The sequence below is a fragment of the Dysidea avara genome, chromosome 8 (genome assembly GCF_963678975.1).
Source record: "Dysidea avara chromosome 8, odDysAvar1.4, whole genome shotgun sequence".
NCBI classification, from domain to species: Eukaryota; Metazoa; Porifera; class Demospongiae; order Dictyoceratida; family Dysideidae; genus Dysidea; species Dysidea avara.
In genome coordinates, this window is record NC_089279.1 from 27,039,940 (window position 1) to 27,067,143 (window position 27,204).

A 27,204-nucleotide genomic window follows, 5' to 3' on the forward strand; every position below is an offset into this window, starting at 1 on the left:
GATGAGAATACTCCTAAGGAACCAGTTGAGTGCTTCAAAGTTACTTCAGTTGGCATCAAAAATAGAGACACCTAAGTACAGTCTTGGTATCTGATAAATGTTGTGAGACTGTACAGAATGTATAATACAGTATAATATGGCTATTACTAACCTACTTTGAAATTCTTTGAACTTAACACTTTTGAGGTGTGCTTTCAAAGTTTTCCCCGCATAACAGAAGGTGCATTACAATAGTAGTACTGACAGGAAATAATATGTATATTTCTTATAATTAGAGAATAATACCAGTAATAGTGACTATTAAATGGGGTTGCTTATTAATAGACATGATGTGGGTGGAGGACGGGTAACACTATATACCTTAATATGGTGTAGCCTAAGAATTTTGACCACAGATACTTAATGAATCTTATTACTTGAACTCTAGATCTGCATTAATAATTATACCACAAAATGTCTGGCTAACTTACATCCTTCTCCGGTTCACCCTACCTATTTAGGGAATCTAGTTTCAATCATCAACTAAATGTGTACTTCAATTTTTACGGCCATTTTGTTCATCTTACAAGTGAATTTAAAGGGGCCACAATGACAATTAAAGAACGACAAGGTACGTATATTGCAGGGTGCTTACTCTGCTGTGACACCTCTGAATAACTAATACATGCATTGCCACGAGTGGTTTAGACTGGGGGCAGTGCATAGAGTTTTGAAGCACTCCCTTCCTAAATTTTACTATGTGCCAGCTAGTAGAAGTTATAGTACAGGTGATATTAATACAAGGGCGGAGGAAAGAGTGAGGGAAATCACAATTGTATTACATAGGAGCAAGACTTGATTTGAAACTGCTCAAAGTCTATAGAACAGTCAACCACTCTTATTAGAATGTCCATCATTAAAATTTTTCTACTAGGAACACACATCAGTGTGTGAGCTAAAATTGAACCTCTCTTCTTCTCAGGTTATACCAAACTGTACTTGCTGATAATAAAAAATCTATTCTTTGGATATTTAGTGGAGATTGTTAGTTGTAGCTACAGGCTAGCTTACTTTTGCAACTGAAACATTATCATTATATAATTCCAGTTTTGCAACATTTATATACAGTGTAGCTGTTATAAAGTTAAGGTATACAGCATGATGGTCAGCATCTGGGGGCTGTACCTTTACCTGGTCAATCTCCACACATTTATACTAACTGCTATAGTGCAAACAAAATGACCACTCTATGTATCCCTTGTATATTGTATTCAAAGGCATGTTGTGGATAATTACAAAGTAGGCCACATATGTCCATGTGATGATGCTGTAGATGCAAGTTTTCATATTCTTGTGGAGGACTGTCAAATACTAGTTGTACATGTGATGACTGTTCTATTAGATTATTTGACTGTTTTTATTTTGAACTCAAGGATGATCATGAATTACCCAAGAGTAAATAACTCTCCATTATTTACTCTGGCTATTACATTAAGTATACGAAGTGTACATACCTACCTAACAACATAATCATGAGCAACCACGTTACACAAATCTAAAATATGGACATGCAATTGGTTTAAGTAAATATTTCTGCAAGGATAATTTGACTAACTGCATCAAATATAAATTTCAGCATTGTGGAATTGATATCTATCTAACTGCAATGATTACATTGTATAGTACACAATAACACAACTAATATTGTCTGCTCTGAGATTCTTACAATGCCATGTAAAGTAAGCCTTATCAATTATACTCTTCAATGCATAAGAGATCTGGTTTCTTTTATTCATCCAGTCTTTACTTACAGTCGGTCCTTTACATATGCTATAGACAATTTCAGCTACTTCTTGTGGATCAATCACATCCCATATACCATCACTGGCTATCACAAAGAACAAGTCACTACTAGTCAAGTAATGGGTGCAGGTGTATGGAACAGGTGACATTAAGTATTCCCCACTCCTTGTAACACTCCACAGGTCACCTAGACTTCTTGATAGATTTGGTCTTGGAAAGTTACATGGTATAAGCCCGTCTCCTTCCCACAAGATACGAGTGTCTCTATGAGCACTAACATAGACACTTCCTCCAAGATGTTCGATTCTCTTTCTCTCTTCAACATCCACGGGTCTGTGAGTCATACTAAGTTCTTTTGCCAGAATTTCAGGCTCTCCTAATCCACCATAGTTAGGATTTCTACATGCTAGTATTATCTTAGAGTCACCAACATTTGCTACATGAACTCTATCAGCTTTGAACAGTGCACATGCCACTGTAGTACCAGCATAACTTGGTATACCCTTGACTGTTTGTTTCCATGTGTCTGTTGTGAAGACATTTACCAGTTAGACAAGTACTACTATAAATAAAACAACAAAAAGGCATACAATAGAATGCAGTGGAACTTGTTTTTAACAAACACATTTGGGACCAGGTAATTTAAGAGGCTCACTTCTTTCAGAGGTAAAAATGCATTGAACTAAAAATCATTAAATCTTTTTCCTTACTATTGTGTCCTTGATTTGGAACTTAAGAGAAGATGTACCATGACTGCTACAATGTAACTATATAGAATATAACTGCATTGCATTTAATCCAACATCTAGCCATTGAAATTTGTGCATATGACCAGTCAAGTAGCTACAAGGATTTCACACATTTTGTATCCTAGTAATTTTGTGCAAATTTTAAAAGGGATTTGTATATGCGGCTTTCATTCTGAGAATGACTTCTAAACTGAAGCTTATGATAAGTATAGTAAGAAAAAAATTTGCAATAATGGCACACCCCCACACAAATGGATACATTAAAGCCATGGTGGCACATGTGACTGCTCTATTAGAGTATTTCTACAATACTAACTTCTTGTCATTCAACCTAATTTTTACTGAGGCAGCTGCAATGATACTATGTTACTGCCTTAATTGTTATCCTCTGATGGCTATGCAAGTAAATACACTACAACACAATAACAAAAGTGCTCAAAAACACAGCAGTTAGTAATGTATAGTACAGATAACAAAGGTCTTTTATATTTTACCACCAAATATATTATCAGAAACCAACCTTAAATTATTCAAGTACACAAAAAAAATTGGAATTTTCAACTAAAGTAGGGACCATAGCACATCAACAAACAGTACTGAAACAAGTTGGAGTGGTCCATGATATAAAATCACAGTAAAACAATAAAAAGTGTTATATCCCTACTGTGCTCAAGATACCATAATGGAAATGCGCACAGTAGGGATATAACACTTCTTATCATTTTACTGTGATTTAATATCATGGACTACTTCTGTGATTTAATATCATGGACTACTCCAACTTGCAATGTTTCAGTACTTTTTATCGATGTGCTATGGTCCCTACCGTAGTAGAAAATTCCAAATTTTTTGTGTACTTGTTTGTTGACTATTTTTGTAAATAATTATTATGACTGGTGAACCCACACATACCGCATCTGAAATAGCACTGCACACCCTAGCTATGTTAATTATTCGTTTGCAAAGTGAAGTATCCATTACACTTCATTGTCAGCTATGTTCAATCCGTTACATAGCAGTACGAATCAAGAACCGTTCGAAAAGCACCTCTGCAGACAAAATAGCCACTATGAAAAATACGGGCGATTTCTGTTACGAAGGGAAGCGACACTTTTCTTTGTCAGCAAAGATGAATGGGACACAAAGGAGGGCACTGGTAATCCCATGAAGAATGTATTGTACGTACTGCAGTATGCGAAAAGGCACCTCTCGGGCTGAAGCAACGTCAAACAGTGAAAAAATCAAGCCTGTAGCCTTAGCCGTTACTGAGTTACGCTTCTCTGAAGGCATCAGTCAGTTACTTACTCAGTCAGTCAGTAGAAAATTCTGCTAAATAATTTAAAAAAAAATTCTGTAGCAACTTGTTGAAAGCGTTTCAGGTCGAACTGAAAACATGTTGGGCTTAGTTGTACCTAAACAATACTGCCTCATCGTTGTCAGGGGAAATTGAGGCTGTTTTGGGGTGATGTTATTTCGTGAGCCACGCCTACTACTTTGTGGTCCCTACTATACAGTACTATCATACTGTATGATTACCTTCAAGGGTACTGCCAAGCCCAAACATGCTTTTAAAGCAATCTGACTGAAATGCTTCTGATAAATTTTCTACCTTACTTTATTATTTACCAGTTGGGCACTGGAGGGTTTGCACAGAAGGCAGAGCCTGTACGAGGAGACTACCAGGGAACCTAAGTGAAAATCGTTGAGTTTAGTATCCTAAAGTAAAGCGGTACAAGTATTGAAAAAAAAGCCAATCCCAGCATGACTTCGATCTGCAGTACTTTTGCTACTGGCTGACTATAATTATTATTGAAGCCAACATGTGCATGCATTCAGGATATTTACAATGCATACATCAAGAGCTTTCCCTAAAGGTATTGATTTGCAGTTAATGTGCCAACAGCTTTATGTGCTGTCTATAATTGAAAGGGTCAGTGGAAAAAGAGGGTAACCCACATTTGAAAAATAAAATGTATGTATAGTGGGCATTACATAGAATTTTCTGACATTCCTGAATTGCCGTAGACTAATGTAAATTTAAATTTGGTTGTGACTTGAACTTTTAAGTTACATTATGTAGAAGCATTATTAACATGCCTAACCAAGCAATTTTGTTTTTACAAAATGGTAAATCTCAAAATGTGGGTTACCCCCTTTTTCCACTGACCCCTTCAATTATTATACTATACCACATAAAAATTAAACACGAATTGAGGGTAATTTTTGTGTCATGCCTCAAATTATTATACAAGTGGATGGATTACAGGAATGTTTCACCATAGATAATATACGACACATGGATTGGAAACGCCCATATTATTTACATAATGATGTCATGGGCCATCCTCGTTTCAGTACGCGTAAACTTTATGGCCTCGACAGGTGGCTGTTCTTGTAACCAGCAAATTAGTGTTTGTTGTTTACAGTTGGGTTAGTTACCACCTACACTAATTGGAGGCTGGACTGGGTAGGGATGCTGGTGAGTAGCAAGCAACAGTGTAAGAAAATTCAGGTTTAAAGGTGAAATATGGTGTTTCAAAACGGTTGTGCAAATTTCCTGAAGAAACAGAAAGTGCAGCATTGTTTCTTTGCTGCTGTTTACACCACTTGTAGCAGGTAGAGTGTAGTAGGCTAGCTAGATATTCACTGCTTCGCTGTATATTCCACTGTTTCGATAAAACGTCACAAAACAGGCACTACTTTGTGCAATTGTTTAAGCTGAGCAGTATTGTGGCATAAAATCTATTTCTATGTATCACACATTCCTTTGGTTGTGTAAATACGGTGACGAGAAGTTGGCTAATAGTACTGGTGCTGAAATATTAGCTGGTGCGTACCTGCCATTGTCACCTGTCGCAAACAATATTTCTCCCATGCCAGTGTCCACAGACATGCTGTGTTCTTGCTCAGTACACAATGCAACATGATAAACAATATAAAAGGAATGTCCACGCCTTCAAACAAGCGAGAAAAAGCCAAACAGCCACTCACTACATTTCAACAAATTTCCGAATATATTGGCACATCGTAACTAGGATAGGTAAATAATTTAACATCCTAGTTAAATAATTTAACAGGAATTTCCAATCCACTAGGTCACATATTATCTATGGTTTCACATATCATTCTTGTGTTGTAAGGTTGTGCAACAGGCAGAACATTTAACCATAACTCAATGTGCCATTCTTTCCTTTGATGTGGTGTATAGAGCTGACAATGAATTATTTTAACAAAACTAACTGAGGAAATTGAATACCTAATTTTCCTTAACTTTGCAGTAATTTGTGCAGGGGTAAGTAACAGCTTAGCTTTCAAGTATTCATTTCAAAAGTGCATGTTTTTGCATTGTCTGAGCCATGTGGTGACACATGGATCAACTGAACATCAAGTGACATGTGCTTAGTCAAAACACATATTTATCACAGCTCAGTACCAATCAAAGCTGTGTATTATGTGCTTGTCACTACATAACAAAATGCTAGCCATGCATACAACAGATATACATTTAATTGAGCTTTAGACTTATTTATAGTGGGTGCATGGGTAAGTGTAGCTATATAGTTACAAAGCACATTCGGGTGTGCATCATTGCCTCTTTGTTTGTCTTGGAGTACTTCAGATTTTAGTGGTTTAAACTAAACAACTGATAATAAATGAAAATAGGACAGTCTTACCTCTAGCTGACCACATGTCCTCGTGGATCTTCATAAAAGCTGTCTCCATAGCTCTCGACACTTTCACTGGATCACTGCTGTAAATATCTTCGTTCACCTTCATAGTTTGGCAGAGGTTATCACGAGCATATTCGGCTGCCTCAACTCCAGCGTGGCCATCAAACAAGGCCAGAAAGTCGATTCTTTCGCGATTTTTCTCTCGTATAATTTCCACGGTAATAAAATCTTCACAAACTGAACGATCTCCTTTCATCTTTTGTCCTCTGGCAATCAATCCAGTGGACTGTACTAGCTGCACGTTCGCTGCCATCACCAAGTGACTGAAATAGCGCAGATTACGGGTGTGCACATGTCTTCTATTAACGCACGCCCCTAAACTTTTTGCGAATGGGGCGTGCGCCGACAGACTATAAAATATATTGACAAGTTTAATTTGTGAAGCTTCACATGCAGCTGTGCTTTGTTGCTTGCCAGTCCCATCATCATATGATATGAAAGGACAATTCTTCTAAAGTATTGCTGCATCATAGTCGACTGACCATTTTTGGAAGTAGTGTGGCTTTTGTTTCTGGAATCCTCTATACACTCCAGCTAGCTATACATCCTTACCATTCCTTTTCATTCCAACATCAACACATTTTTGCAGGCGACAGTGCTGACATCTGTTTCTTGTGTTCTTATCAATTTCACAGCATTTGTTGCCTCTACACACAGTATATCATTAGACTATGATCAGCCACAACAGAACAAGGCTCTGTTGAAAACCTTATCTACCTATGGAAGAGAACACATTACTACACTCCAACACAGTATAGTGTGCAATCCTTTTACTCAGTCATCCTCAATGGAAGAAGAAGCAGTGTCATTTCTAGGGATAAAAGGCACCCCAATGCATAACAGAAGCAAATGGATTAAAGAAAATGTGACAAAAGCCACTGAACTGCACAAATTACCCAGAATTATTAGAAGAAGTTTTAGTAAAGGAATATAGCGTGGCATTTTCTTCATGCTTTGATGGATTTGTTGATATAATTTTGAACATTTGATATATTATTGGTCAGCTGTCAAAGCACTCTTGCATCTTGAAGTTAAAACTCAGTTTTCAATAATCATTGTTGTGTTTGTATATACGTAGATAAAAAGAAATGTGAGTAAAAAGAAATCCCAAAGTCAGTAGGCTGCTTATAAGGTCTTGTAAATTACAAAAAGAAGTGAAATCCGCAGAAAAACAGCAAGGCTGCATGTGAAAATGGTGTGTGAAGCCTGGGTTAAAAAGTGGTGAAATCAAAGGTGGAGGCCAGCCAATGCAAGATATGATGTTAATTTTAATAATGCACAGCCATTGTTAAAATTTATTAGCATTAACATAATTACAGCCATTTCTTGGTCACCACCTTTGATTTCACACCCAGGCTTTTGAAGGCTGCACCATTTTTCATGTGGTAACAATAACTGTGATATAGCTATAGCCAAAACACTTAAATCACCATTTTTCCTACTAAATTTGTAAAAAATTAAGTTTAAAAAGTAGACTCCGCTTTGTATACTATGGTAGTATAAGGTACATGGATCAGCAAGTAGACTATGGTCACTTGGAGATGCATGGCAATTGGTTAATATCATGATTCACTAGTTGCAACATCATAGATAGTTCCAATGACATTGAATATCACCTGCAGTATTCCTATAGTATAAAGACAAAAGTAATATGCCATTAAAACATCTTGTGATATCAAAGAAAGCACAACTCATTCAACCCAAACACCATTATAATGATACCAAGTATTATAATGTGTATATTGTAGAGTCCATGCATCGCACACACATCTTCCAAAGCCCAATCAAATACTGTTTCTTTTTTTTAATTATGTGGCTTTCCTATAGTTACGTGTAGTGAGTATGGACTGTGACCTGGTCCAAGTCACTGTACTGTACCAATTATTGGCTCCCTATAACTGATAGAATAACTGATTAATTGGCTTAGCTAATGCTTACTTTTACATTTCAATGTAACTCTTTAGATTAACAGTGTTTTCATCAAATAAACCAACCAAACATGCTGTTTGACATAAAACATAAAGGTAAAAAGCAGTTTTTCTCCTAACAGCAATAAACAGCCTCCTTGTGCACTTTTTATGATCAAAAGGCCACTGACACAGGATGTGAGTGGACCATCAGTGTGCTGCCATATGTCCCAATTCTATCATACCAACATCTGCAACTTGTATGTATGTAGGTATATGTACACTGTAAAGTTAATTATTATTATTATTATGATGTCACGTTCTTATTATTATTATTACTTGGTTATGTAATTATAAAATCAAGAGTTAAAATTGTCATTTGGCAACCTAAAACTACAAGTGTGCTTAAACTTAATACACATTTCCTGCATACTTCTCACCTTTTCAAGTGACACATTAAATGCATATGGCTTCAAGTGACACATTAAATGAAGTACATAAAAGCCAATTTGTTAGTAAACATGTGGGCTACAGCAAAAAGGTTAAGTGTAATATTTATTATTATGATCATATTTAGAACTGCAGCATGGCTTAATTGGTAGAATAGGATGATATTTACCAGTGGGATAGCTGCTGCCTCACTTTGCTTGTCTTTCCCACATGTAATAATGTGCACTTGTGACTGAGACAATCATATACTTATTTTATTTATTTATTCATTTATTTATCCATGACTGGACCTGATCCTGCAGCCATCCAATTTATGCTCGAACATTTACATGAGTCTGCCAGGTGGTCAGATTATTTTCTCTATCCCAACTATTTAGTGATCATTCCAGTCTTCATAGTGTGTCACGAATCTGGCTAGGATTATAAAACATAGCTACCATTTGTGAAATTGTGATGCGCCAATGCACAACCACTACCTGCTGCATGGCTTGCTATATATAACATTTCACATACGTGAGCTTTCATTATTTATTAACAAGTTAGTTAAAGGATCACTGGAGCAAATCAACAAGGATTGTGTACGTAATCTAAAATCCTGATTTCAACTCTGCTTGCTATGACCAAGAGTACATAATAATAGAAGAGGGCCCCTCTTCTATTATTATGTACTCTTGCTATGACACATAGCTAACATATTGCGGAGTCGAATGTCTCCTAACGACTTGCAATTGCATGGTTCCTATATCATGCTTAAACTAGCAGAGTCTAGACTCTAGGGTATGGCTCTCATAGGAACTTTGATCTAGTGAAACAAGGTCAAAACTGCAGGTCCAGCCAATGTAACCACAACCCATGCTGACCTCTGCTCAACATGTTGTTCCACCTCCCCCACTAGAATCCCTATTCCCTCACCATCATGAGCAAGTTAGAATTACATGTAGTTTACTCCTGTATATGTCAACATGTCAGACTTCAATCATTTATGTCCAAATGACTTTTAGACACTTGCAACACATAACATATGTTCTCACATGCCATAATAATCTGTGTGTGGCTACATTTTCTGGAAACCCCAGTGAGGCAGTGTAACCACACATTCAGGCAGTATGGTATGCATGTATATTTCTAAAATAGCCACATGTACTATGCAGATTATTGTGGCATGTGTGGGGTTAGTGAGTGTGAATATCATTTCCTCAAAAGGAATGATGATATTGCTGACTTGTTGAAGTGCCTTAAGGGAATTTTTGTAGTCTACATGTTTATAATATGCATCCTGTTTTTCATATTATAGCACATTTATGTACCTAAGAATGTTGTCTCTGATCACCTATATAGCATTTTATTCCTGATATAGATTGATGGCGTACATGATACATTTGTTAATGAAACATGATAAACAGATTATCACATACAGCAAGTACTGGGATTTTCCAGTCCACTGTCCTATTACAATTACACATGAACTTACAAAACAGGTGGCTGAAGGGTCTTTCATGGTTGATAAAGGCATTACAATAGCATTACATGCAATAGTTTCAGTATATATTTACAATTATTCATTGTAATAAGACACACAGTGACTCAAATCCCACTATTTTTCTCATAATATGTGTCAACATACATAGGACAGTGGACTGGAAAATCATGGTACATTGTAGTAAGCATAAAGTGTGGTATTTGGCTGGTAACTGAGTAGCCTGAAGATTAAGTCATACCTGCAATGAGCATACTACAGTAGGTACAATAGCTAGTTGTTCTGCTTTACATCAAATTATTTTTGCAAACTCCCTGGCCTTGGCTGGTGTGTAGAGCACCTTTGGCATTCTGTGTTTGCTACCTAACTGGTAATGCAATGCCTTTGGGGGTTTTACCACATTCATGCATGCATGGCTTCCTGTATTATAAAAGATTGTCTATATTATACACACATAGTTCAGTTTATTTTACCCTGCTGGTGGTGTGTTCCTGAAGCTAAAACATCAAAGATGCTAAAGGGTTTTCTACTGCTACTAGTAGTCTTCTTTCAAGGGATTAAGGATTTCAAAAAAGGGGTGGCTACTGCTGATACAGAAGTGAGTGACTCAAGTAATCAAAGTTTTCAAGATAATGAACTGTACAATACAACAATTCCTTCAATTTTCAGTCTCCTGTTTAATAGAACTAGCAATACAGTTGTCAATATAACAAACAACACTGCTTTGTCTTCATTTGTGGTGTTAAAAGATCTTGAAAACATCACAATATTTGGACACTTAAATACCACAATCAACTGTAACAGCACTGGAGGAGTAAAGTTTGTCTCCTGTAAAAATATCACTATTTAAGGTATCAACTGGGAAAGGTGTGGTTCCAAAGATATACCAACTCCTGGAGTTGGTTTTTACAATTCATCTGATATCACAATTCATAACTGTACATTCCATCACTCAGCAGGACAAGCTGTTGTACTGTCAGAGGTGTCGGGAAATGTGTATATTGGCAATTGTAAGTTTATGTATAACAATGAATTCAAGGGAAATGGTACAGCCATGCATTTTTCGTCTGTCTCTGAAAGTCACAGTCAACTAGTTTTGGTAATTGATAATTGCAGTTTCACTTTAAATGGAGCTGCGGAAAGTGTGGTTTATCTTTATGGGATATCAAGCTACAAATTTAATGATCTGCTTTTACTACAGAATTCTGTATTTACTAACAATAAAGGAGTACCCATTTTCATTTCACACAGTATTCTGCATCTCAATGGTGATGTATTATTCAAGCAAAATGAAGCCACTGCTGGTGGTGGCATTTATAGCATAAATTCGAACATCATATTTGGCAGAGATTTGCATTCTGAAAGGAGTAGTATTCATGGAGACACTTTTAATGTTGCAAACAATGATAGTACATCAGTAACATTTGAAAACAATAATGCGATCAGAGGAGGAGCTATATATGGAGAGTATTCTAATATTACATTTAATACATCAATAACATTTGTTGAGAACATTGCAACCATAGGTGGAGGAGCTATCTATGGAGAGTATTCTGATGTTACATTTAGTAATGGAAGAATTGCTTCAGTAATATTTGCTAATAATAGTGGAATTAGTGGGGGAGTTATTTATTTAGATAGTTCCAATCTTACATATGATGGAAACATGTCAGTACGTTTTATTAATAATAATGCAAACGGAACTGGAGGAGCTATTTTCGGAGGTGGCTCTAATATTTCCTTCATTGGAAATATGTCAGTAACATTTGATAAAAATAGTGCAAGCCATAGTGGAGGAGCCATTGTTGGATATAGTTCTGTCATCACATTTAATGGAGACATGTCAGTGACATTTAATGAAAACAGTGCAACTGAAGTTGGAGGAGCTATTTTTGGAGGTGGTTCTATCATCACATTTAGTAGAAACATCTCAGTGGTATTCAATAACAATGAAGCAGGCAAACGTGGAGGTGCTATACATGGATCTGGTTGTACTATTACCTTTGACGGAAACAACAATTCAATAACATTCATTAATAATAAAGCATCTGATGCAGGAGGAGCTATTGATAGCGCTAGTTCTTTTATAATTTTTGGTAACAAAGGCACAGCAGTAACATTTGAAAACAATAATGCAGCCAGAGGAGGCGCTATATCTATACAATATTCCAAAGTTACAATTAATCTGTCAATAACACTTATTAAGAACAGTGCAACCATAAGTGGGGGAGCTATCTATGGAGTTAATTCTGATATTACATTCAGTAATGGAAGGAATGCTTTAATAATACTTGCTAATAATAGTGCATCAGCTGTTTTTGGAGGTGGGGGAGCTATTTATTTAGGTAACTCTAATCTTACGTACAATGGAAATATGACAGTAAGTTTTATTAATAGTGATGCAAATGGAATGGGAGGAGCTATTTTTGGAGGTGGATCTAATATTACACTTAGAGGAGACATGTCAGTAATGTTTACCAATAATATTGCAGTTAGGGATGGAGGAGCAATTTATTTGGGTGGTTCTAATCTTATATTAGATGGAAATATGTCAGTAATGTTTGAAAATAACAGTGCAACTGAAACCGGAGGAGCTATTTTTGGAGGTGGTTCTGTCATCACATTTAATGGAAACATGTCTGTATCATTTGATAACAATAATGCAGGTGAAGATGGAGGAGCTATACATGGATCTGGTTGTACAATAACATTTGATGGTCACAACAAGTCAATAACGTTTGTTAATAATCAGGCTTCCAATGGAGGAGCTATTTATGGAGCTGGTTCCTTCATCACATTTTCCATGTCGGTGGCATTTGATAGCAATAATGCAGATGTAACTGGAGGAGTTATATATGGATCTAGTTGTACTGTTACATTTGATGGAAACAACAAGTCAATAGCATTCTTAAATAATGTGGCATTCTATGGAGGAGCTATTAATGTATTTCGTTCTGTTGTTACATTTGATGGCAAAAGCACATCAGTAATGTTTGTCAACAATAGGGCAATGACAAGTGGTGGAGCTTGCTATGGAACTGAGTCTACAATTACATTTAGAGGGACTGCATCAATTCTATTTGATACAAACAGTGCGATGATGGAAGGGGGAGCCATTTATGAATCCATTACTGCTGTTACATTTGAAGAAAGCGCAGAAGTCAAGTTTACTGGTAGTCATGCCTCAAATGGGGGAGCAGTGTACACGACTCGCTCTGGTGTTAGATTATATGGAAACTCAACAGTAAGCTTTACCTTAAATGAAGCTTCTGAAGCTGGAGGAGCAATATATTTCACAACATTTTCTGATGCTGTATTTGCTTCAAACACAACAGTACATTTCATTGAAAATAGTGCCCAGTATGGGGCAGCTATATATTCACTATTTATTTCTATCATCACATTTCAGGAAAGTGCTACAACAATGTTCAGTGACAATAAGGCGTCATATGGAGGAGCTATTCACTGTTTAAGTAATTGTGTCATCTCTTTTGATGGAAACTCAAATGTGGTATTTAATAATAACAGCGGCACAGAAGGTGGAGCCTTACACTTTGAAGACAGTGGCAGTGTCTTGTTCAGTGGAAGCACATCAGCAACATTTAATGCTAACATTGCAGAAACAGGTGGAGCTGTTTATTCCAGAAGGCAGTGCTACATTGCATCTGAATTAAATTCTAGTGTGACCTTTAGTAATAATAGAGCTGGACTGAATGGTGGGGCTATAGCATCTTTTAGAAGCTCTAATGTTTCATTTGGAGGAAACTCACTGATATTGTTCAGGAATAACGTAGCTGGACAGGATGGTGCAGCTGTTTATTCTATTACAGATTCCAGTATCACATTTAGTGGAAATTCATCTGTTACACTGGAGAAAAACTTAGCTATGCAGCATGGCGGAGCATTATATTCATTTAGTGGCAGTATCGTGACTATTGAAGAAAACTGTCTTGTAAGATTTAACAACAATACAGCTGTGGAACGAGGTGGAGCAGTATATTTAACCAGACAATCAGCTATATACTTTAAAGGAAATTCTCAAGTGACATTTATCAACAATGAAGCTAACCTTAATGGTGGAGCTATTGGTTCTCTTTATGAGTGCAATATCTCCTTCGAGGAAAATTCTACTTTAAAATTTTATGACAATGGCTGTAGATTTTCTGGTGGAGCTATTTACATGTTTCACAATATTAATACTAGTTTTTCAGGATATACCCAAACAGCATTTTACAATAACACAAGTACCAGCGGTGGGGCCATTTATTCTTATGACTATTGTAATACTACAATCAAAGAATGCTCTAATGTTACATTTATTAAAAATAAAGCTGTCTTTGATGGTGGAAGTTTATATATTGACTACAACTGTGATGTGACACTAAAAGGGAATAGTTCAACAACATTTTTAAATAACACGGCAAGAAACGGTGGTGCAGTTTCCATCATACAGTCCAGTATTACATTTGCAGAAGATTCCTCTACGCAATTCATTAGCAACAGAGCTAAAGCAAATGGTGGAGCTATACAACTCGATAGCAATTTTACTTTATCATTTAATGATGATTCCAACATTGTGTACACATATAATTTTGCTGATCAATTTGGCGGAGCTGTATTTGGTGATCTAATACAAAATACTGACAGTAAAATTGCAGTTAATACTATACATACCAGTTTTGGTAACAACACTGCCTCCACTGGCCCTGATATTTACATAGATATACCAACATCATGTGATGAAGAATGTTTCAGCAATATTATTGTGGGTTTTAATAATGACACTTTACAACATAGCCAGTTTACTGAACACATCAATACTCCTCCTAGTAAGCTAGCACTATATCATCCAGCTACTTGTATTAATAATCACAACAACAGAAGCTGTGATAAATACCTAATCCAGGACATCATGCTTGGGCAAGAAATTGTAATCGATGCCTGTGTGCTGAATCGTTTTGATAGAAGTACTAATGCAACACAATTTGTGGTAAATAGTAAAAATAAACAACATTACATTTATGATGGTCCCAAGGTTGTATTGATATCGTGTGATACATTTAGAGGCATCACAATTATAGGGAATGAGGTTTCTGCCGTAACTAACTTTTCAATGTCAATTACTTCACTGGATGGTAGCCAGTCTGAATCTACAAAAGTTTCGATAGAGCTAATAATTGAACTATCACCATGCCATCCCGGTTTCCATTATGACGATGCATCACAAAGCTGTGTATGCTACAATGACACTGATAATTTGTTGTGTTCTGATGATAGTACATCAACTATCAAGAGTGGTTACTGGTTTGGTAAAATTAATGAAAAATCAACTGTATCAGTTTGTCCTAACAACTATTGCAATTTCACATGTTGTGAAACTGCTAATGGATACTACCAGCTTTCACCTCAGAGACAAAACCAGTGTAATTCACACAGATCTGGTACAGCCTGTGGTGGCTGTGAAGAAGGTTACAGTCTTTCATTTGATTCTGTAGAATGTGTGAGACTCAATCAGTGTACAACTGGACAAACAGTACTGGTCATCTCATTGACAATGATATACTGGGTAATAATAGTTACATTAGTGTTTATCACCGCTTACCGTCATGATGGAATTGGTTACTTGTATGCTATTACATACTATTATAGTATGCTTGATATTTTACTGGGACAAAATTTGTATCTTTCACAAGGAGTGTTTACAACTGTTAGCATTATGTCCAGCATTGCTAAAATCACTCCACAATTTCTAGGACAGCTTTGTTTGGTAAGGGGCATCAGTGGAATTGATCAACAGTTTATCCATTATGTACATCCATTAGCTGTCACATTTATTGTTGCAATAATCTGTAAAACTGCAAGGATATCAAAGAAATTTTCAGATTTTTTACGCCATAGAAGGATTATACATGTTATTTGCTATCTTATGTTGTTATCATATACATCTGTAGCAACAACTTCATTGGTGCTATTGAGATCACTGACATTTCATAATGTGGATAAAGTTTACACTTATTTATCACCAGATGTACAGTATTTTCATGGCCGTCACCTATTTTATATGATTGCAGCAGTGTTATGTGTAATACTAATTGTACTCGGCTTCCCTCTTTTTCTTCTACTTGAACCATTCCTTAATCGAATTACCAACTTAATTAGGGTGGAATCTATCAACTTTACTAAAGTGAAACCACTTCTGGATTACTTTCAAGGAAGTTACAAAGTCAAGTATCATTGGTTTGCAGCTTATTACATGATATGTCGAGTGGTCATTATTGTGATAATCATTGCAAACCCTTCAAACTATATCACTACTCAGTATTTACTAGTTGCTACAAGCACAATATTAGCCTTGATACTGCTAATAATGAGACCATATAAAAATAACATTCTCAACATTTTTGATGGCTTTGTTTTACAATTAATGTCCTTGGTTTCAATGACACCAATCATTGATAATGTTGCTCGAGATTTATTGCTTTCGATTACTTTCATTTTTACAGTGCTGCCTTTAATAGTATTTGTTGTCGTGGAACTGTATTTACACAAAGCCACAATCAAGAAAGTGACTATGCAATTGCGTCACAGGTCTGGCTCTAATACCAGTTGTTCTGTTGGCAATGACTATGTACCCATGAGAGACTATGGCACTCAGAGAAATGTTGTCATGTAAGTGAAGTTAACAATAATGATTAAGCAGTTGTTGATATATATGCAATAAATATTTGAATAACAATTATAAAGCATACAGTACACTAGTACAGTATAATTGGGATCATGAAGACTTGGGATTTTCTTTTCAAAAATATCATCTTAAAACACCTGTCTCGTTTTTCCTTCATGTCAGCTTGGCAATATTGGTTACACATAATCAAACCCAAATGTGGCTTCAGAGTGACCCAACAAGCTTCTATGAATCTATTATACTGAATTTTCTACTGACTGACTCATACATACAATTACTTGATTACTACAGCCGTATATACAGGATTGATTTCTTCATTGCTCTGGCCCAAGACCTGCCTTTTCACCAACCGCAGTAGCAACAATTCATGCATTATGGACTTACCTTTGTCCTCCTCTGTATCCTGTTTCTTCCTCCACTACCACATAGATGTTGGTTTATGGGTAGCAAGTTATGGCTTTAACTGTATCACAAAAGCTATTTACATTTCTGTAGTGACTGGATCAATTGAAGAAGGCACTTTCTTATACTGTTCTTGTTTGTAATGTGAAATGGCCATGTCATTTTCAGTAATTGATACTAGAGTGGACATTTTTAAAAAATGTGTCTTGCACCATTCTGTCTTTTGTTACAGTATAAGCTATAATATAGTTCACCAACAATGAATAAAATTTAACAAATTTTACATTTCAGTAGAGAAAATAACAGCAATGAAATAAGGGAGGTAAGCTACAGCTAGGCTAGTGGATATTAATTCCTACTTCAGTCATATAGCCTGTGCTGGCTATTAGCCTGTCAATGCATAGTATAGCCACGAAGCTAAGATATTTCAAATCTCCATTTGCACAGCTATATATAGATGCTTCATCGCTTTATATTTCTATAATCTCTACTCAAATGTTAATTTCTAATGTTCCACTGGACTGTAGATGACCATACCTCAAAGTGGACTCAAATCTATTTCTACTTTTTTAATAAGTTCCATAGTTACTTAACTGTATGCATTGCTATACCAATTTCTTATGGTTGTATTATTCATCTGTCATCCATGTACATAGCCACAATTCACAACCTCATGATGATAGTGACTACCAAGAGCCATTTTTGAAAGACCTGAATGATATCGAAAACCAATCAGATGTGATGACAGCAACATGTTGTAGTATTATATAATTACCAACAGTATTTTTCAAATGCATTCATGAATGTGTGTATGTACACTGTGTATGTGTCTGTCTGTGAGTGTGAATAAACATTGGTCGTAAATGCATACAATGTAAGACATTGCATAGGTACATGCTAAATTGACACTTCTAGTACATACTATTGTATTATAAGTCTTGTACCTTGCTTATGTTGGCTGTAGCGTGCAAGAAGTGCTACAAAATTTCATAATCAATAGCAGACATTTCAATTACACTCTTCGATGCATACATACTGTAAGTGATCTGGTTTCTTTATTCATTCAGTATTCACGTGCAGTGAATCATTTACATATGCTATAGACAGTTTCAACTACCCATCATATCCCATATACCATTACTGACTATCACAAAGAACAAGTCAAGTGATTAGTGCAGGTGTAACAGGTGACATAAAGTATTTCCTTCCCCACTCCAAGTATATAATACGTAACTCCATGGGTCATGCACCTAAACTTCTTGACCTTGAAAACTTTTGTGGTATTACTCCATATACTTTTACAGTAAAAACAAACTAGTGAAGGCCACTACTAAATGCTCACTATTTTTGTGTAGTGATGTTTACTACTAATTTTGTAGTAACCGTCACTACAATGTAGTGATGTTCACCACTACATAGTGAGGGTCACTACAAAAGAGTAGTGAATGTCACTACACAAAAACAGTAAGTATTGTGGCAAAAATTAGTAGTAAAATTCACTAATTTTTTACAGCGTTCCAATGGAAAGACATCTCTCCATCATGATTACTAACGTAGACATTTCCACCATACCAGGGGCGGATCCAGAGTTTGGAAAGAGGGGGGGCACCTTTCTAAAAAGCAGTTGAAGACCAAAAAAAAAAAAAAAAAAAAGGTTATGACAATAATACCTAGTTATCCTTACCAACTATATCACGTCTGTTATGTAAAATAAAATCCTATTTATAGCTTCATAGGTAAGCTACACTGCCTCATGAACATTGTGACTGCTTTATTAGAGTAATTGACTGCTCTATTAGAGTATCTCGATCTTGTATGCAATTCCTTGAAGGGGGGAGGGGGGGCATTTGCCCCAAATGCCCCATCCTGGATCCGCCACTGCATACAGTGGAACCTCTCTTATCTGGATCTCTATTCATCATTGTCCAGACAGCCCCTAATGAGTCATGTGGCTTGTAGCTTATGAAGTTTGGTTTAGATGAAAGCACAAGGAGAGAGCCTAAAGGTTGCTGTTTACCTAACTATTCAACAACTTTTTAAAATACGTAATAACTACCACTTGGTTGTTATGCATTTTCACAGCCCAGGGAGTAACCATGAATGCTCTGTAGTGACTTCCTGAAATTTTTCATTTTGTTCATCTCCTTACTTTTATTACTAGGACTGCGTCACATACTGATGATACAACCAAGTAAATATCCCTCTGCTTACTAAACTGCATAGCACTAATTGATAACAATACAAACATTAAAATTAATGTATTTAAATTATAGTCACTTTAGCATAATAACTAGTTATGTACATTTCTGAGATACGGATGGTAGTATGTACCAGACCATCCAGATAAGAGAGTTTCCACTGTATTGTGCTGTATCATTTGCACAATTGAAGCCTAGAATAGCATGTACAGATATAGGTAAGCCGTGTTCATGAATAATATAGTGATTTATCTATACAGAGTTAAGCATTCTTACTTTTTTGTAATAATAAACCAAGTGCTAAAATGTCAGTTGCATTAATTTTAATTTACTCAGCATGCAGGTACTACAGGTAGACCAAATACTGTATAGTTTCTACAGGGTAGAGAAGATGACCCTGCAATCTTATTATGTAAGTGATGTTACACGTCATTGTAATCACACTTTGTATATATGTAGGAATGGAAGGTGTTAATTCCCAACAAATGTGATATACCCTCCTTAAAATTTCTCACCACAGATGGATTACGGCTGGGTGTATGGTATAGGTAGCTACCTCTACATGATTACTTGACCGGGTCATGCCTAAGAAGAAGAAAGCAACATGTACAAGAAGTGACAATAAAGATGGCTCACCATTTAGTCGACTTGAGGTCTACAAAGAACTCAAAACAATTAATGAGAGAGTGGAAAAGGTAGCAAACAGTTTTCTTCTGCTAAATAAATTTTAATTTCAAACAGATAATAGCAAACTATGAAGAATTTGGACCACCAACGCAATCATATATTACAGATGAAGAAGTAGTAAGTGAACATTAGCTAGCAGCATGTGTACAATAGTAACGAATATATGTTATCACTAGGACCATGTTAGGAAGTTGATAGAAAAGTTTGAGAATGTTCGTTTGGAGAAAGAAACAGTAAGACAATTTTGTCTAAAATTTAGTGTCTATATTTTACCTTTATAGGCTCTCAAGACAGTTAGCGCAGTAAGCCACTGTAGAAATTATTAAATGTGTCAAAATTTTCATGAATTGTGTTAATAGTTCTACATGAAACAGCTAGATATCTGTATGAAGTTTTACAAACCTGTAAGATGACTTCCTTACAAAACTATAACACTGATTAACAATTTCACACATACCAGGATATAGAATCTGATGAGAGGCTGCTTGAAGAATTATTAAAAGACATAAAGCATCACGAGTTCCAGTAAGTCTATATGGCATATGTGATTAACCATTCTTCAATCATTAGACATGCTTATGATGAGGCATTAAAAGGACTGGATAAATTGAAGACACTTATCACATCCACTGCCAACTTAGCAAATTTGCAACTTTCATATAGACCGTCTACCAGGTAAACACCTACAAGTAACCCGGTAACAAAAATATTTCAATTATTTTTAAAGCCTCGTATAACAGGCTAACACACAAGGTTCCTGTGAATAAGCATATACTTAATTAAGTAAACACACATTCGGTAAAGTTTCTGCTTTGTGCATATTATATTAACTGCTTTGTGCATATTAAACTTCATCTCTGTACAAAGTGACTCACCACAAGGAAATCACCATGAGAGTAAGTATCATCATTATACACTAACTGTGTACTTCACAAATCTATTGTGATTAAAAAGTGGCAAAGTTACCGATCAGTCAAGAGCAGAACTCACATACACAGACTGTGGCCCAAAATGCAAAGCAAGTCATAGTGGTTAAAATTTATAGTTTGGTAATTCTATAAAAACAGATTGTTGAGAAAATACTCCACCCAACAAAGAGTGAGTACTTAAATAAAGGCCTCATTCTCTCATAGCTATTTCGTTAAAAAGGATTTGGAATCCACCAAAGTGGCTTACAACAAACTGCTACAAGAGAAGACTAACCTGAAGGCTATGGTTAGTGAAGTTGATAGACTAAAGAAGGAACTCAGCCAAGCTAACAAAGTATGTAGTGAAAAAATTTCTTCACAAAGTTTTATTCAACAATTAGGAAGTTGAGTTCTTACAAAAGATTGTAGACAAGAAGAAAACTATGGATAGTGCTGGCGGCAAAATGATAACAGACCAACTATCATCTGCAAGGCTCAGTGATGATCAAGATGACACTTCTGGCACAAATTCACCTACACTCCCTCCAATAGTAGTAAGAAATAATTTCAAGTGTTGTGATGTCACTGAATAATTGCAGCACTAAAAACAGTGCACACATACATAAACAAGTAGCGTCTTCTTATAAAAATAGATATTTACATATTTTGTGGTACTAAGAAATGTCCCAGTACTGTTTATGCTGAATACCAATTTGCCATGCATTGCATAGTAAAGCTGGAGCTTTGCTACATTGCCTATTAGAACAAGCTGGAAGGCAAATTTTTAAGCATAGTATGCATAAGTATATAATTCTATTATACACTGGTAAATGCATGGTACACAGAATTGAAGTATATACAAATGAATATGTAAAACAAGACTTAGTGCAATCTATTTTCAATTATTTAGACCACTACGGACAAAGGTGCTAATGTTAAAGAGGAACACAGACAGAACAATGTGTTCAGCAAAAGTGCAGTCAAAAAGAACACATTTACTGTTGGGAGAAGACCACTAAGCAATAAGAAGCAACAAGTAGTTAATCCTTTAACTGCCAGTATTAATAATAACAAGAAAGACAGTAGCACTAACTTTTTCACAATGACAAAATTTCCTGACATAAGTCATAAAAGACCTAGTACTACCTATAAGCCAACAGATCCGGTAGTGAAGTTACCAGAGATATGGTCCAAAAACACTCCCAATCTATCAGTGGTATGTACGTAAATGAGAAACTGGATTACTCACATCCACTTATTTTGTAGTCTCAGGAATCAGCTGGTCATAACAGAAATTCCAGCAGCAAACCACAGCCAATTTCCTCAGAGAAAATTGTGGAAACACTCCTTGACCTACATGCCAAAGATGAACTCAATTCACAACATCTTAAAAATGACCATGCAAATATTCTAAATAGTTTGGTGAAGGTATGTGTGAAAGTGTTCTTATAAATGTGCTACTCTATGCCATTCTTACTGTATTGTTTACAGGAGCCTGTTGATAGCCTTAATCAGACAAATCAACATGATAAAGCAGCTCATGCTATAGTAAACTGATACTAGTGGATACTTGTATATTAATCTACTAATAGGTGGAATACACTAATATGGGTCAAACAATTAAAGAAGTTGACCACATTGTAAATGAGCAATGCAAACAGGAAAACAGAGAATACCAGTGGATTGTAGACAAGGAAGAAGAAAGCAAGAAAACCATCATTGAACATGTACGTATGTGTACAATAAACGGTACATTATAGTCTATCACTTTATTCAGTATTCTGAGTTTGTGGAGAGTGTAGGATCAGCAGTGGATTTTGTAAACAAGCAACTTCAGAGAGATGGTAAAGCTGTGATCTATACAATGTGTAAACATCAATAATAATATATAGGGATAATTGGTAGTGGACAGATTAATGGAACTAGCACTGATCATCCAGTTGCGTTTAGTCAAATTTCAAAAGAAACTGAAGTAACTAAATTGAAATTAAGTTTTAATTGTATTCCTCTTCTAATTAGGGTACATATCAAGATTTTATTACGAGGATGGCTGAAGGTAATTCCTGTATTATTGCACACAAGTTTAGTCTACACTTATTTCACAGCTCTAACTACTATCAGCACCAGCTCTGCATTGTATTTGCAACATGTGGTAAGCGATAACTGTAGCAACATTGGTAAGTAAGTTGTGTAAACTCACAGAACCTGTCCATGATAGAACAACAGAAAAGACTTTTGGTTCTTAAAAGAGCAAACCCTCAGGTAAAAAAAAATCACTTTAATTAGCAGATAAATTGGTTAGCAGGTATACCAGAAATGTATTCAGCAGTTAGACAAAGACTCTCAGGTGAATTCACACATATCACTGTACTTGCATGTACTGGGCTGCAGGCACAGGTTGCCTGCAGACCTTTGGATTTTGCCATAAAGCCACAATAAATAAATAAAATAAATAAATACTTGTATACTCACATGCAACCCAACATCATATAGTATCCTGAGCTAATCAGCAAGCGTTTACATGAAGGACTAGGCATTATGAATGGCATACTAGAGAAGCACATTGCAGAGTAAGCCTTAAACTTCATAGTCACCTGTCTTGCAAAAACAGTGATCAAATAGAATGCAGTCTGAAATTGACATATTTATGTCTGAACGGGAGCAGCTTGTGGAAGAAGCAAAACTGCAAGTAAAGAAACATAATCAAATTTAATGTTTAAATTAGTGTTTTATAAGATGCAAGCCCACATTGCTGAAATTATTCACCATGCTGACAAGATTTCAGCTCTACTTTCACTGGATGGTAGACCACGATAATATTGTTCTAGTTTTACTTCAAATGTGCGCAAATTTTAGAAAATAAAACAACTTCAAATTTGTCAACAGGACTTCAAACTTCATTGTCATTCCTTAACAGATTATGCAGTAATCACCAAAGGGTACAAGTCTTCAAAGAACACAATGACAGAGAGAACACTAACAAGAAGGTTGAGTGTTAGCTATAGATTTATACAGTCAGTGTATGTGCATATATTCTAACAGGCTGCATCTTTCTCAGAAACTATCAAACCAGGTGAATAAACTAAATTCTTGATACACATTCCACTTCATTACTATCCTGTAGTGCTTAAAGAGGTTCAAAGTAAAGTGAAGGACATGCTATACAAGGAGGTAAACATCCTATAATGAACTCTTTACTACCAAATGTAAGATGTTATATACGTACAGCTGGGCTTAAGAATGCCACACCAACTTGACTATAAACTTAACAGAAAGTCAAACAATATTGTGGTAACATACTGATTGTTGATACAAATATGTTACTTATTAAACACAGCATACCACATTGCCAGTCCTTCCCAGTAGTAACCACACTGGAGGTGCACATGTACCTGCAATGGATTCAGCCAGGGATACCTCCTTTGCTAAAACATCAACCAGTAATGGCAGAAATAACACCAGTACATTTTGGTGCACTTCAGTGTGGGACACATTTGTCCAGTCATCCTCAGCAGAAGAAGAAACAAGATCAATTCTAAGTCAAGGAATACAAGGGAAGACAATTGGTAAAAGAAATAGAATGGAAGATTGTCAGTTTTTGCCATTAAAGGATATGAGAAATACAAGCAATACAAAAGACAATGGATCACTACAAATAGAAGGTCATGGAAAGATGAATGGCAAAAGAAGAATGAAGCCTCAAAGGATGAGCATAACCATCACGGTAAAGAACAGACTGGTAAGAGATGAGAATACTCCTAAGGAACCAGTTGAGTGCTTCAAAGTTACTTCAGTTGACATCAAAAATAGAGACACCTAAGTACAGTCTTGGTATCTGATATATGTTGTGAGACTGTACAGAATGTATAATAGTGTAATATCAAGAGTTAATAATATCAAGAGTTAATAACTACTATTATTAACTCTTGGTAATATGGCTATTACTAACCTACTTTGAACTTAACACTTTTGAGGTGTGCTTTCAAAGTTATCCCCGCATAACAGAAGGTCCATTACAATAGTAGCACTGACAGGAAATAATATGTATATTTCTTATAATTAGAGAATAATACCAGTAATAGTGACTATTAAATGGGGTTGCTTATTAATAGACATGATGTGGGTGGAGGACGGGTAACACTATATACCTTAATATGGTGTAGCCTAAGAATTTTGACCACAGATACTTAATGAATCTTATCACTTGAATTCTAGATCTGCATCAATTATACCACAAAATGTCTCGCTAGCTTGCATCCCTGTCCAGTTCATCCCTACCCCTTTAGGAAATCTAGTTACAATCATCAACTTACCATTTCAATTTTTACAGCCACTTTGTTCATCTTACAAGTGACTTTAAAGGGGCCAAAACCTATTCAATTATAGTCCACAATGACAATTAAAGAATGACAAGGTATGTATATTGTATGCAGGATGCTTATTCTACTGACACCTGAGTGCATGAGCTACCTCAAAATTCATTCATACAGGCTAATGTCTGAATAACTAATACAGTGAAACCTCACTTAGTGGCCACCTCATTATAGTGGCCAGGTCCAGCAAGTCCAAACGTATTTTCCATTATGTTATATTTATTTAATTTTCGTTAATAGGGCCACCTCATTATAAAGGCCAGTGGCCACATAACACTGGACCAAACTGGTAAAACTAATACAATGTTCCCTCAGTAAAGAGGCCAGCTGAGCAGGTATCACTGCAAAAGTTGCTGCTCTTAAGTGCACATTTTAACTACTGAAAGCGGTACCCATTATTCTGGCAGTATACTTCATGCTTTTCCAGCCATTATGTCTCAAGTATTGCTGGAATAATTGGTACATCGTATGCTCCTACCTTTCTCTGTGATAAACTCTACATAGTGTGTTTAGTTAGATCAATTGTATACTGATGTTACAGTTGCTGGTTTGTTGAAAACCTCAATAATAAGGCTATTTTGTTTTATGGCTGCATTAATAAGGTTTTCGGTAATAGGGCCACCTCAGTAATAGGGCCACTTATCATGGGTCCCATAGGTGGCCCTATTAACGAGGTTTCACTGTACATGCATTGCCACAGGTGGTTAAGACTGGGGAAGAGTGCATAGGATTTTGAAGCATTCCTTTCCTACATTTTAATTTTACTATGTGCTAGCTAGTAGAAGTTACAGTATGGGTGCGATTCATACAAGGGGGCGGAAAGAGTTATATTTAGGGAAATCACAATTGTATTACATAGGAGCAAGACTTGATTTGAACAGTCAACCACTCTTAATAGAACACCCATCGTTAAAATTTTCCTACTAGGAACACACATCAGTGTGTGAGCTGAAACTGAACCTTTCTTCTTCTCAAGTTATACCAAACTGTACTTGCTGATACAAAGTATTAAGAATATATATATTTTTTAAGTTGTAATAAAAAAAATCTGTTCTTTGGATACATAGTAGGGATCGTTAGTTGTAGCTACAGACTTGAAACTTACTTTTGCAACTGAAACATATAATTCCAGTTTTGCAACATCTACAGTGTAGCTGTCATAAAGTTATTAAGGTATAAAGCATGATGGTCAGCATCTGGGGGCTGTACCTTTACCTGGTCAATCTCCACACATTTATACTAAACTGCTATAGTGCAAACAAAATGACCACTCTATGTATCCCTTGTATATTGTATTTGAAAGCATGTTTGTGGATAATAGGCCACATATGTCCATGGGATGATGCTGTAGATTATGATTAATGATTATTATAATTACTGAGCAGTCAGCCCTGCTGGTGTGCTCAGATTTGCCCAAATACATGTAACACAATTACAATAATGATTGTAGTCCGGTTCTAAAAATGTCAGCATCTGCAACTTCAATAAGATCTACTGGTAAAGAGTTCCAATCATTAATTGTTTTTGAAAAATGTAGTGCAGTGGATGGTACTGTCTCGTGGATCGTGATGTTGGTAGGTAGTATGGAGGAAGAGATGCAAGTTTTCATATACTTGTGGAGGACTGTCAAATAATGGTTGTACATGTGATGACTGTTCTATTAGAGTATTTTATTTTGAACCCAAGGATGATCATGAATACCCAAGAGTAAATAACTCTCCATTATTTACTCTTGCTATTACATTAAGTATACGTACTTACCTAACAACATAATCATGAGCAACCATGCTACACAAATCTAAACTATGGACATGCAATCGGTTTAAGTAAATATTCCTGCAAGGATAATTATTTT

The 27,204-nt window shown here is 35.9% G+C and overlaps 3 protein-coding genes across 3 annotated transcripts; 2 read left to right on the forward strand and 1 right to left on the reverse strand.

Annotated features, from left to right (window-relative positions):
* Nucleotides 1-1,601: 1,601 nt before the first annotated feature.
* LOC136262697 (protein phosphatase 1D-like) lies at nucleotides 1,602-7,681 on the reverse strand. Its single transcript, XM_066057066.1, has 2 exons — nucleotides 6,206-7,681; nucleotides 1,602-2,308 (listed from the first exon to the last, which is right to left on the reverse strand). The coding sequence occupies exons 1-2, from the start codon at nucleotides 6,513-6,515 to the stop codon at nucleotides 1,650-1,652; spliced, it is 969 nt and encodes a 322-aa protein (XP_065913138.1). The 5' UTR covers nucleotides 6,516-7,681; the 3' UTR covers nucleotides 1,602-1,649.
* Nucleotides 7,682-10,579: 2,898 nt separating this feature from the next.
* Nucleotides 10,580-18,131, forward strand: LOC136262685 (probable outer membrane protein pmp20). Its single transcript, XM_066057053.1, has 2 exons — nucleotides 10,580-16,765; nucleotides 17,840-18,131. The coding sequence occupies exons 1-2, from the start codon at nucleotides 11,115-11,117 to the stop codon at nucleotides 17,952-17,954; spliced, it is 5,766 nt and encodes a 1,921-aa protein (XP_065913125.1). The 5' UTR covers nucleotides 10,580-11,114; the 3' UTR covers nucleotides 17,955-18,131.
* A 1,553-nt stretch (nucleotides 18,132-19,684) lies between these two features.
* On the forward strand, nucleotides 19,685-24,796 carry LOC136264895 (uveal autoantigen with coiled-coil domains and ankyrin repeats protein-like). The gene is made up of 31 exons (XM_066059661.1): nucleotides 19,685-19,793; nucleotides 19,902-20,076; nucleotides 20,123-20,185; nucleotides 20,245-20,301; nucleotides 20,350-20,370; nucleotides 20,428-20,472; nucleotides 20,529-20,593; nucleotides 20,639-20,743; nucleotides 20,936-20,964; nucleotides 21,023-21,086; nucleotides 21,136-21,166; nucleotides 21,218-21,331; nucleotides 21,378-21,530; nucleotides 21,887-22,192; nucleotides 22,243-22,404; nucleotides 22,468-22,524; nucleotides 22,569-22,703; nucleotides 22,754-22,820; nucleotides 22,869-22,948; nucleotides 22,996-23,032; nucleotides 23,082-23,128; nucleotides 23,179-23,238; nucleotides 23,282-23,323; nucleotides 23,470-23,546; nucleotides 23,599-23,665; nucleotides 23,713-23,779; nucleotides 23,833-23,963; nucleotides 24,019-24,049; nucleotides 24,101-24,147; nucleotides 24,205-24,267; nucleotides 24,314-24,796. Exons 2-31 carry the CDS (start codon nucleotides 19,963-19,965, stop codon nucleotides 24,794-24,796), a joined length of 2,820 nt encoding a protein of 939 aa, XP_065915733.1. The 5' UTR covers nucleotides 19,685-19,793; nucleotides 19,902-19,962.
* Nucleotides 24,797-27,204: the final 2,408 nt, after the last annotated feature.